Source organism: Sus scrofa, chromosome 10 (assembly GCF_000003025.6).
Source record: "Sus scrofa isolate TJ Tabasco breed Duroc chromosome 10, Sscrofa11.1, whole genome shotgun sequence".
Lineage (NCBI taxonomy): Eukaryota > Metazoa > Chordata > Mammalia > Artiodactyla > Suidae > Sus > Sus scrofa.
The window spans coordinates 22802427-22815836 of record NC_010452.4 but is presented as its reverse complement, the minus strand read 5'-3'; the positions used below and the strand labels follow the sequence as shown (position 1 = coordinate 22815836).

The window sequence follows — 13410 nt, the reverse complement described above, 5'->3', positions numbered from 1 at the left end:
ATGGGTCTTTTTTACTTTTCTTTCTTTCTTTTTTTTTTTTTTTTTCACCCAACTTAACCAACTGATGTCTACTCATGGATACAGTTTGAGGAGGAAATAAAATCAGAGAGCAGACTGGAAGAATGTTGGCCAACTGTGTTTTCTCTTTAGTCCTGTCATTAGCTTCCCATGAAGTCAGGACTCAGCTTCAGAAAAGGATGCCTTTTGGGAGGAAGGTGGGTTGTTTTGGAGCTCAACGAATCAGCTACTGCTCCCGGGAAGTTTCCTATTCTGGTTCAAGCATCCAGGAGCCAGAGATGTCTCCTCCCGACCTTGTCACATCCCTGGTCTGCGCCCTGTACCGTGTCCACATCCCATCTCACTTGTGTCGCCATGAGTGTCTCCATGAATTAAAGCTACTCTGAATGCTTTCTGTGTCGCTACCACGAAGGCAGATAGCATTTCATCACATACCTCACCCCTATACATCCCGATTATTTTTGTGGAATGAAGATGGTGGCCCCTACTGCCCCCCACCCCCATATCCCAGTGTCTGCTCGCAGTAAGTGCTCCATCTCTGTTGAGGGTCTCTGATGCCTTCCAGGACCAGCCTCACCAGCCACAGCCATGGGTTCCCTCCAGCCACACTGATCTCTGAATCGTTCCTGGACTCATCTTACCCTCTTGCTTTTGCACAAGCCGTCCTTGTGGGTGGGGCTGCTGTTCCTGTGTGGGCATCTCTCTGAAAAACCCTGCTTCCATCTCTCACCAAGAGCCTCTCTCCACCCAGCCCCTGGTCTCTGATCAGCTCACAGGAGCCTCCTTTCCCAGGATCACAGAGGTCCAAGGCTGGGCTGGGATTGGAACACAGTGGGTTTTAGATTCAGTGGCAAAGGCTCATGAGGGTTTGGGACAAAGCGCACGGGTTCAGCTTTCAAGGGAGGCCCTGTGACGATCACTCCCACCCCGGATAAAATGGGCTTCCGGAGGTGGCCTGGATACCTACAGGTTAATTATGCACTTAGGCCAATTAAGCTGCCCCTCAAGCTAGATTATTTATCGTTTCTAGAGGGGAGGAACGTCTCCCATTTGCCAATTGGAAACTACTCGAATTTTACTGCCAATTGCTTTATTCCTGCTTCTTTAAAAAGAAACTCGTGGCCAAACTTGATTTTCCTCGGATCAGAAAGCCAGGCTTTCCTCTCTTCCACAAAAGACAGGCATAGTTTTGTTTTTTGTCTTTTCTAGGATCGCGCCCGCGGCATACGGAGGTTCCTAGGCTAGGGGTCGAATCGGAGCTGTAGCCGCTGGTCTACACCACAGCCACAGCAACGCCAGATCTGAGCTTTATCTCCAGCCTACACCACAACTCACAGAAACGCCGGATCCTTAACCCACTGAGTGAGGCCAGGGATCGAACCCGCAACCTCATGGTTCCTAGTTGGAGTCATGTCCACTGCGCCACGATGGGAATTTCAAGACAGGCATAGTTTTAAGGGACAGTCCACTAGTTTTTCCTGGTGTCCAAGAACTGGAGTCACTGCACTCATCAGATGAGAATTCTGTGTGGCAGACGTGCCAGGAAACACAGGGCCCAGTTGTTTGGAAGGATAATCTGAGAGGTTCGAATGTTGCGAGCACTTCAGAAACCACCCCCCCCCCACCTCCAGCGTATTTGGCAGGGAACAGAACAATTTTGAAAAATGATGCAGGAAAGATAAAAGTGATGAAAACTAAACATGGCTCATGGTTAATCTCTCCATCTTCAAATGAAATGCGGCTATTCAGCTCATTTAAAATACCATTGAACTGAGATGACGCTCTTTAAATATTTTATCACCGAGATGCCGTAAGTCTTCTTGCACATACATTACCACGTTTTTCATTTAATTACCGTTCAAATGTACTATAGTTGAAAAGACTAAGAGTTTGCCATAAACCAGAATAATTTGTGACATTACAGCATGTAGGCTTATGTTATCTTCCTCTCCCTTTCTTTTTTTTTTTTTTTTTCTTAAACAAAAAAACCCTGTTCTTGGGTAAAAGATAGAGATTTAGTTGAATAGAACTTTCCTATTTATTGTGGTGAATACAGAAACCACAGGGCATCCAGGCCTGGCATGGTAAATCTTTGAACACTACATCTATGAAATTCTGGTGTCTTTTTAGATTTTCAGGAACATTTCTTTTGGCTATATTTATCACATTTTCCAAAATATGAAAATATTCCTTTTCTCTTCAATGTTGATGACATGTGAAAAATTAACTCTGGTTCTATTACTTCAAACTCTCGCTTTATTAGCAACAGTTGTGCTGTGCTGTCAAGAAGCATTTTCACACGAAAGGACCAAATCTGGAGTGTGGACACATCTGTTTTACTTCGCAATATGTTTTATTGTTTTATTCCTCAGGATATGAATTCACTGCTATCTTACAACTGAAGACTAAAGAAAAAACATATGTTGGTAAATCAGATTTCTGCATTTTTTTTTTTTTCATTCAAGGGAAGTGGCCTCCCTCAGCTATCTGCCAATAAGGAAGAAACGGACTTGGCAAAAAGTTTATTTAAGTTGGCTTTATGAAGCCAACAGAATGCAGAAATCAAATACGGGACCGGCAGAAAAATCTGTGCCTTTGAAGTCAATAAAAATCCATCTCCTTAATCCTTTTTTTATTCCAAGCAGTGGTGATTTTTCTCAGCTGACTCCCTGGGAACCTTGATGTAGCTAATCTGTCTTGCTTGGGTATCATTCTTCTCCAAAGCTTTCCTAAAGAAGCATCTTTTCCCCTGATCACCATCATCATTTATGTTTGCAGAGCGGGGCATCTGGTTATAAACATCCTCTAGTTACTCCTGATAGAGATTTCAGAAGCGCGTTTTTTTAATGACTATCCATATTTTGCAAGAACAAAAACAGCAGTAGCTCGCAGGCAGAAACAAAAGGCACAGAGAAGGGACCAACAGCAGAAAGGTAGGCAGCGGGTGACACCATGCGTTTTTCCAGCTTCCGTCACAGCTTTCCATCCCGTTACGGCCATCGGGGACGAACACACAGGACCCCAGGCTCGTCCCTCCTGGCCCACACCCCATCCAAGCCACGGCAGAGCTCTGGCTTGGGCAGGAACACACCCAGGAAGACGTAATTGAGTTGGGGGATGCTTAGCAAGGAAAGGCATTTGCTTGGTGGAACAAAATCTGGGAAGGACTTTCAGACACTCGGAGGTTGGTGCCATTTAGTCATCTTTGTGAGAAAAGGATTCCTTACCTAAACTGAAGAGCACCAAGAATTTCAGACACACAAACTCTCGTTGATCAAACTGCAGAGAACGAAGCTTTGCCACCAACTCCTGCGCGTGACTCATGAGGTTGTTGAGTGTGGTCCCCGCTTGCGATGCTATGATGGAATAGTCCACCTGCAACAAGAATGAGTTTTTAAGACTCGTGGTGGCCCAGGAGGAAGGGGAGAGAGAGGGATGGACTGGGAGTTTGGGGTTAGTAGATATAAACTATTGCATTTGGAGTGGATAAGCAATGAGAGCCTGCTGTATAGCACGGGGAACTATATCCAGTCATTTGTGATGGAACAGGATGGAGGATAATGTGAGAAAAATAATATTTATATATGCATGACTGGGTCATGTTGCTATATAGCAGGAATTGACAGAACATTGTAAATCAACTATAATAGGGAAAAAAATCAAAAACATTTTAAAAAAAGAACCAGTTTAGTGGCTACCAGAAGTGGACATTTCATATTACATATTATGATTTACTTAATTATACAGATAGAGACACATACATACACACATATACACATATCTATATATTTCCCTTGAAACTTTTAAGCACTGTGGATAAAATCAGGTTGCAATGTATTTATAGCTCAAGAGACTTTCCCCATGAAAACAGTTGGTGAGCCATGCTATTATTACAAACCATACCATAATCATTCTTTTTCTTTCTTTTCTTTTTGGCCATGGTGTGCAGTGGCTTGGTGTGGGATCTCAGTTCCCAGACCAGGGATTGAACCCAGGCTGCAACAGTGATAGCTCTGAGTCCTAACCACTAAACACCAGGGAACTCCTATGTATTACAATCATTCTGATAAGTCTAATCATCTTTTTTTATGGCTGTGCCCATGGCATATGGAAATTCCTGGGCCAGGGACTGAATCTGAACCACAGTTGTGACCTACCCCACAGCGGCAGCAACACTGGAGCCTTAACCCACCTCTCTGGGCCGGGGATGGAACCTATGCCTCAGCAGCAATCTGAGCTACCACAGAGACAACGCCACATCCATAACCCACTGCACCACAGTGGGAACTCCATGATTAAATCTAATCATTTGGAGACGCTTGGTAGGAAGCAGGCCTTGACTACTTCAACTGTACATATAGATATCTTTATCTTTTTCCCTATTGTGAAGGGACATTACCTTGGAAAATACGGTTAATTCATGAAGAAGTTTAAAGAAAAATACACTGCCCATAAAAAGTGAATCCAGGGCAGCAGTCTAAGGGCACTCGATGTTAATTAATGAGGCAAGCCAAGGCAGAGATGTACTTCTGTTTTTTATTTTATTAAGAGACTACATTTTTTTGGTCTTTTTTTTTTTTTTTTTTTTTTTTTTGCCTTTTCTAGGGCCACTCCCACGGCATATGGTGGTCCCCAGGCTAGGGGTCTAATTGAGCTGTAGCTGCCGGCCTACACCAGAGCCACAGGAACGCGGGATCCGAGCGGCGTCTGCGACCTACACCACAGCTCAAGGCAATGCTGGATCCTTAACCCACTGATCGAGGCCAGGGATCGAACCTGCAACCTCATGGTTCCTAGTCGGATTCGTTAACCACTGCGCCACGACGGGAACTCCTAAGAGACCACATTTTAAAGGAATGGTCATTCAAGATTACATGCTTATGGAGGATGAAAGAATGATATTTGGATCATGCTTTGGTTTGCTGCTTCCTAAAAAGCTACAATGACTAACTATTTTCATATGATTATTAAGCCATTTCTCTCCAAAGACAGCAACAATTTATTGAGAGAAGAATCATTTCTTGATTTGGAAAGCAAAACAAAAGAGGGTTATTTCCTTCTGCATTAAGAAGAAAAAGCTGCTACAATGTAACAATCTTAGATTATTCACAAGGACACCAAAAAGTCCAACTGGTAATAAGTTAAGATGTTGGATGGCTGTCAATGGTGGCACTGGCTTTGCAGCTGCAATTACAGCATAATGGGAAAGCCCAATTGGTACCTGGCGCTTCCATCCTTTTTTTTTTACTGGCGAGCTCTCAGGCAACCAGATACTCTTTTAGGTGCATTTAATATTTGCAGCAGCAGCAAATTTGTCTGGGAGGCAAGTCCTCATCTGCCACTCACCCGGAGCAGACTGTATTAAATTTTTATATTTATTGACATTTCATTACCATAATTGACTGCACTTGCTTCTCTAGAAGGCACAGGGACTGCCTCCGAAGCAGGAGAACTAGTCCCTCGAGGAGAATTTGCAATTAAAAACAAGGCAGAATAGATTTTTTTTTTATTGTGTAAATATGATGAGTTGAATTTTCAGCTTTAACTAGAGAATACTGGGTATACAGAAACCTTTTTCGAGAGTGAGAAAAATTATGAGTCAGTGGAAAGATGACCCCCAAAGGTGTCAATCAGTTTCCATAGAGTCAACTATGCATGAAAAAGTCCCAGTCCGGTGCGGTGTGTTCTGGGTGGGCGGGGTGGGGGTGGGGTTCCCCCTGCACCAGCACGGCGCTGTCCTACCTGCCTGGTCCAGGTGCTGGCATCTACCCACTAAATTCAAACACCAACTGTTCTAAGCGCTCCTGTGCTTTCTGTGATGGGCAGCTGCAGCACACAGGGAGCCTGAACCCTGGGACTGAAGCAGAGAGGACAAGCGGATGTTGCCCTGGGACGGGTTAGGTCTCTACCATTCCTGCAGCGTCGCTCCGCCAGCACCAAGGAGGTCTCCACCGTCGCTGCAGAGGCTCCCTTCCAGGACACCTTTCTACTCCAAGAAGTTCTTCTTACTTAAAAAGGGTGGCTGAGCTCTGCATGCCTTAGAAACTGGACACGGTCTAAACCACTCTGCGTCATAACAATACAAATCCCACCGGACCAATGGCAAACAGGGGCCAGAAGCTGAGGAAAGCAGGAGAAGACAGGAGGAGATGTGGGCGGAGCCTGGGGAAGGCCCCGCCCCTTTCTGCCCCTATCCGTCACTGAGGCAGTGAAGCTGGATGCTAGCAAGGTGTCACGCATGCCACTAAGATCAAGAAAATAACAGCCGTTGGGACAATACTACCAACTTAAGCTTAGGGTCAATTCCAATTGCTGAAAGCACCATCTCTGTAGCTTGGCAGGTACTTCGCACATTTTAAGCAACATCACCAGGGAAGCCCTAAGCCAGGGAGGTGTATCAAACAAGCCATGCATATGTTGGTATTAACTGATGTTTTAATTTGTAAGATGGGGTTAATTCGATGTGACTCTGTGTGGGGTTCTAACAGGTATGCAGGTCACTGAGTTCAGATACTAAAACGTCGTAGTTGCAAATGGAACTACGTTGTCACGGAAAGGAATCTAAGTCGTGAATTTGTGGGAAGATGGGTTAATTAGAATTTGCTGTGGGTGGAGTTCGAGCAGGTATGTAGTAAGTCCAACTGTTAGAAGGTGATGCTTGAAAACATACCCCGATCACTTATAATGGACCTGAAATGGTTTCACAGGAGCCCTATTTAGCGAGACCTTTAGTGGGATGGACTCCAGGAAATCAGTTGGCAAACCAGCAGTGTTGCAGTTCTACATTTATTTACATGCTAATTTGAAAGCTCAAACATGCTTATGAAATGGGGGCTCTGATCACATTTCACATTTCCTTCAAGCATAATTTATCAAATTGCACGGCTCTGAAGGAGGACTGGAGATTTATTCCTGAGACGGTACCCTGATTTGCAACTTCCTTACGTTTTATTACAAACATAATTATATTTTCATTGTTGAATGCAGGGTTTGCGCTCATTTCGGGAGCAGCTGGCCTTGTCTTTTATGTACTTAGTAAAATTAATTTATCGCTCGCTTACGTGTAATCTTTGTGCCATTAAATTCAAGGGAGATATTGAAGAAATACTATAAGCTGTTGTCCCCTTTGGATAAATTTCACTCATCATGAAGGGAGCAACAGTTTGAGCTAAATTGCTTTCAGTTCTAACAGCGGAAATTTTTGATGACTTGTGTGTTGTAAGATGCCTGTCTTCTTAATATGATGCACAATAATAGAAGATAATGAATAAGTTGCCAGTAGACCTGTTTTCCCTTAGGATAATGTTGCAGCGGCTGTTAATTAGCAACAATATGCAAATACTAAAAGTGATGCCACTTCAAAATTCTCCATTGTTATTTTATAGTTATACATACAGCTCTAGTCTTGTGTGTGTGTATTTTTAAAATACTGGGTCGAAATGAATTTTATGATAAGACGTTACCCATACAGAACTGATTTGGCAAAATGCTTAACCTTACTCATAAGCATTATTTCCTTTTGCTCAACGAGATGATTTAATGTACACTTATGGGAGCCATGAAACAACAGAATTAAAACATAGTAGCTCACGTTAAAGGTTAAGCAAAATTCCATTGAAAAGGCGAAACACAAAGTAGCGATAATTGATCTTAAACACCAGAAACGCCATTGGCTCCTTGACCGCTCCGGGTTTGGAAACATCAGAGAAAGAAATGCACTTTTTCTACTTCTTACATGGTAATTACCTTTACCCAGGGGCGGCACTTAAGGCAAAATGAAACATGAAATAAGGATTTCTAAAGAGCGGGAATGGAAGTGCTCTGAGAAAGAACGGCACAAACCCATTTGATTTCTGGAACTCAGAAGGATGAAATCAAATTAATTTGCCGGCTGAGTCTGGTTCTTCTAATGCAGCTCCTGGTGGGGCACGGAGGGAGGGGGTTGGGAGGCAGGCTGTGTGTGATTAGATGCTAGCAATGGGTACACTGTTACCAAAGGCCTGGGTCACAGGATGACAACTGCGCAACAAAAATTCAAGAGACTGGGAAGTCACGCCCCTGGAGGCTAGCTTTCCTCCTCTAGAAAGCCCTTCTCCTGAGCCATGCAGGAAGCAGGGATAGGCAGTGAGGGAGCTGGCCAAATGGATCCAATCTGCACAAACTCTGAAATAGTGCCTGCCTTTGATTCATTGGGAAAATGCGGTTTATTTATCATACAGCCTTGCATTTCTGAATACGCACTGCTGGGGTTTCACAGCACATAAACTTGTATGACTGGACGTGAAAGGTTTTGCGGTGCCTGAGTCCTGGCTACTGACATGCCGCTGAACACACACCTGGAACTGCCCAACAGACTCAAGGGGTCCCCGTGTTCTGAGCATTCATTTTAATAACACATCAGTTATAAAAGCGGGGAGGGGCATGCCCAAATCCTGTAACGTTGGAATTAGGTCGATTAAGCAGCCTTTCCTCTCCCTGCAGGGGTCCAGAAGGTCAAGGGTCTCTCTTCCTTCAGATCTTTGCTCAAATGTCACCTTCTCCATAAGGTGAAACCAATCAGTTCTACTCACACTGCAACACCCAGGGATGTAATTTTTGTTTGTTTGTTTGTTTTTTGCCTGTGCCCATGGCACGTAGAAGTTCCCCGGATGAGGGATTGAACCTGCGCCCCAGCAGTGACAACTCAGGATCCTTAACCCGAGGCACCACCAGGGAATGCCACCGGGAAGGTACATTGATGTATCTTAACATGGCAGCTCCTTTTTTTTTTTTAAATTCAATAGCATTTTGAGCGCTAACATTTATTAGGATTATTGATTATTGTCAGCTTCTCCCTCCATAAGGGCCAGAAGAGTGGCTGGGACACTGCAGGATGCTTGATAAAGACCGTTGACCATCTATTCAGAAAGGAGTAGGACTGAACCGTAATTTCCTCTTTCCACCTTTTCTTTCATAATGCCTGGCTCTCAAAAAAGAACGCTGCAGTCCCTTCACACTTGCTGGCCTCTAGGCCAAATATTGAGATTATACATGATTTTTTCCCCCTCTTTTTTGGCACCTGCGGCATTTGGAAGTTCCCAGCCAGGGACTGAATCTGCAGTTGCGGCCTATGCCGCAGCTGCAGTGATGCCAGGTCCTTAACCCAGTGTGCCCCAGCGGGAACTCTTTGAGATTAATATACTTGACTCAGTCTCTTCCACCAATACGATTCCAAACTAGCGAGGACGCCACAATTTCTAAGGTTTTTTTTTTTGTTTTTTTTGTTTTTTTTTTTTTTCAATGGCTGATGAGCAAGTGTGGTAGATTCACGTAGAAGCTTGAGGAAAAAGCTCTTGGTACTCATCATTAATGTTGATTTAGCAATTGTTTTGACCCTTCAGAGCACAACTTTCAATCGCCACAGGCTGGAGGCGGTAGGCTGCTTGTGATTACAACTGGCTTTTACAAGTCTAACCGTAATCATCAGAGCTGCAACAGAGAGCACACACCAAGGCAGCTTTTCTAAATTATTTGCAGCCAATCTCCCTTTCAAAGCGCAAAAGTGCTTCTGACCTAGTTAAATTCCTGCCATCTCGAACACGCTTAATAAAAAGACACTTTTTTGTCTGTTTGTTTTTTTTATACTCACTTGTTGCCCAGTAACCAGGAAGATGGACCCTTCCTTTCCATGTACCACTTGTCGGTAAATGTGGTCGAGAATTAAGAGCTCACTCCAGCAGTTCTGAAGCAGCTTCATCTGGTCATCGACCTGTAAGAGAAAAATAGAAAAAAAAAGGGACACTCTTACGCACCAGTTTTTTTATGTTCTGCATAATGTGCTACACAAGGGAACTCGCTTTAAGAAAAGGAAGGACGGCCGATGGTCAGCAAAGCCCAGATGCTTGGAATATACATTGTCGATGCTGCCTGAAAATCATCCTTTTCATCTGGACAAATGCTTTTTAGGTCACATGTAAATATTTAAGCTGAGTATTTATTTATTTATTTATTTATTTATTGTGCATCTTTTTGCCATTTCTTGAGCCCCTCCCGCGGCATATGGAGGTTCCCAGGCTAGGGGTCCAATCGGAGCTGTAGCCACTGGCCTACACCACAGCCACAGCAACGCGGGATCCGAGCTGCGTCTGTGACCTACACCACAGCTCATGGCAACGCTGGATCCTTAACCCACTGAGCAAGGGCAGGGATCGAACCCGAAACCTCATGGTTCCTAGTCAGATTCGTTAACTACTGATTCACAACGAGAACTCCAAAGCCTAGTATTTATAATCAATGAGCTTCTAGGAGAAGATACGTATTAGATGGGTCTTCCTAACAGTAGATCTATTAGCATTTGCTTGTGGGAGGTGCAGACGCCTTAGACAGTCCTCAGTGGACCCCATTAGGATGACCCCAAAGAGCCAAAGTTGAAATAGGATACGGCTCTTAGCAAGCCCCTAAACTCTGTAAAAGGCAACAGAGCAACAGCCCCAATGAGTGGAGGAGGAGGCCCAGGGCTGTCATTGGTCATCAGTGCTGCCCTCGTCTTGATGTTCACCTGCACCTGCTTTATGGTTGGACCATGTTCCTACAAACTCCCTATACTTCAGTTTCCGTATCTGAAAGTGGGTGGAGAACAGGACGTCCCTCATAGGGCTGCTGTGAGGAGCGAAGTGAAGGGGGCTGCGTCCCCATGAGCATCTGATCCCAGAGGACCACATTCTCCAACAAGGGTCACACACTTATTTCAGGTACAGGCTTGATCCAAGGTCAAGGGTGGAGGGCAGGTCACTCCATTTCCATCGCTATTTGCAACGGTTTCTCTTCATTTTCTACTATGTACCAGCCAAAGACAGGATGTACCAGCCAAAGACCTTGGCTGCCTAAACAGGGTGGCCATGCCTGAATATATTTATAAAAATAACTCCTGACAGTTTGATGTAACTGTTTGAAAGAGCTCTGGCACATTGTTTTAGGTTCATTTCAGAGAACCTGTCTTTGGAGTTAGCGGAATTGGCATTATTTTATTCAATTGACAGATGAAATGGGAGTTCCCTGGTGGCTCAGCAGGTTAAGGATCTGGCATTGTCACTGCTGTGGCTTAGGTTGCAGCTGTGGCATGGGTTCGATCCCTGGCCCTGGGAGCAACAAAAAAAAATTTTTTAGAGATGAGAAAATAGGTCTCAGAGACCTATTAACTGGTACACCTAAAGGATTCTCTTTCTCTCTCTCAAGCTCCATGGCGTCTCCAAAATACATCAAGAGGTGCCAGACTCCCAGACACAGGTACCAAAAAGGAAACAGGAGTAGGATAGAGAGATAGTAAGAATTAACACATATAGAATAGATGAGCAACAAAGATTTACTGTACAGCACAGGGAACAATATTCAATATCTTGTAATAACCTCTAATGGAAAATAATCTGAAAAATATATAACCGAATCACTTTGTTGTACACCTGAAGTTAACATACTATCATAAATCAACTAAACCTTGCGATGATCATTGTAAAACTATAAATGTAATAAATTCATTGAGTAATAAAAAAGAGAAAAAAAATCAACTAAACTTGATTTTTTTTAAAAAAGAAAAAAAGGTGCTAGAATTTTCTAAACTGAATTAATTTAACTTGCTTTCAACAATTTCATTTTTAAGCAGATATTCAATGAGATTTCAGGGGTTTGGGTGATTCTTAGGAAACTTCCACTCACACGTTAGCAGTGATACGAACTTAGGGTTGAATGTTTCCAGGGGTCCAGGATACCGTGAATGTGGTCAAGACAGCACTGCCCTTAGATTAAAGCAAGGATTTAAGTTGAGCTCTAGCAAGGAGAGCTTGGCCAAGCTACTTAGCTCTCTACGCCTTATTTTCTCAACCCAAAATACATGAAGCAGTTCTCACTGTGGAGATGGAATGAGTCAAGGGTCAAACAATACACAAATGAAGAAACACTAAGCAGAAGGCTCCCAGTTAAGCCCCCACTGATCCTGTTGAGAGGCAAAAAGGCAACTGAAGAACTGCGATCAGGCTCTGTGATCAGGAAACATCATCCTCAAACATCTCCATCAGAAACCACCTGAACCAGGAGTTCCCATCATGGAGCAGTGGAAATGAATCTGATCAGGAACCAAGAGGCTGCAAGTTCAATCCCTGGCCTCGCTCAGTGGGTTAAGGATCCCGTGTTGCTGTGGCTGTGGCGTAGGCTGACCGCTACAGCTCCGATTCGACCCCTAGCCTGGGAACCTCCATAGACTCTGGGCATGGCCCTAAAATTAAAAAAAAAAAAAAAAAAAAAATCACCTGAACCAGAAAGTCTGTTCTGACCAAAGGAACTCCATTGATTCTGTAGAGAGGTTACGAGCCATTCGTGTGTTGAGCGTTACGTGCCAAAAGGGGAACAATGCAGATGCAGTCAGTCCCTATCTTGTAAAGCTGCTCTCACTGGGGGGCATGCACACCAGCACTGCATAGGGGGTGGTAGGAATAGGAACTCACATCCTTCTTCAGAGGACAGAGTCCAGGCTTGTGTGGTCTTATACGTCAGGCTGTGGGCAGCAGCTGATGAGACTCGCCTGGATGCTCTCTGCTCACACTAGGAGCTGCGGCCACATGTCCCAGCAACTTCCACACCCTTGCACACAGTGGATTTCCTTTGAGGTGCTCGGGGCGCCTTCAGAACCAGCTGGATGTGGTTCTCCTGGATTGATTTCACCCCATTCCAGCCCATATGCTTCCAAGTGGGCAGTCTAGGATGGCAATTCAGTTCCCTTGCATGTTTTCTTCTGTGAGGGAAAGTGTTGGTTGCTCATTTAGCATCCTTTGCAGGGAAGCCTAAAAAGTAGGCTTTGGGATGGCCTCCCCAGACACATATAGAGGGTGTGAATCACCGGGGAATACAGCCTCCTCAAGTGTGGTTAAAGACTTAGGGAGAGGGAGTTCCTGTCGTGGCTCAGTGGAAATCCGACTAGGATCCACAAGGACACAGGTTCGATCCCTGGTCTCACTCAGTGGGTTAAGGATCCAGCGTTGACGTGAGCTGTGGTGTAGGTCACAGATGCTGCTCGCATCCCGTGTTGCTGTGGCTGTGGCTCCGATTCAACCTCCCAGCCTGGGAACCTCCATATGCCTCCGGTGAGCTCAGAAAAAAAAAAAAAAAAAAAAGGGTGTTTAGGTTGTAAGATAAGAATCTCACTTTCAATTTAAAAAATAACAGCAATAAAGGAAAAAACTCATTTCCCTGGCTTTCTTCTCTTTTCTGATATTGAGGATACCCTTCCAAATAAGGACATATTTATTTTGTGTTGTGCTCAGAAAAAGAATAGAATGTGTCAATTTCATGCTTATTCCTCACTGCGCAAGCACGTGTGCGTGTGCGTGTGTGTCTGTGTCTGTGTGTGGGTGGGTGGATGCA

General features: G+C 44.3%; 1 protein-coding gene across 5 annotated transcripts in view; it reads right to left on the bottom strand.

Annotated features, from left to right (window-relative positions):
- NR5A2 (nuclear receptor subfamily 5 group A member 2) overlaps positions 1-13410 on the bottom strand; it is a 139041-nt gene that overhangs the window by 51069 nt on the left and 74562 nt on the right. For all 5 annotated transcript variants that reach the window (XM_021064002.1, XM_021064001.1, NM_001267893.1 and 2 more), the window contains 2 exon segments: positions 9647-9766; positions 3246-3393 (listed from right to left, as the gene is read on the bottom strand). In XM_021064002.1, coding sequence (XP_020919661.1) covers positions 3246-3393; positions 9647-9766 — 268 coding nt within the window.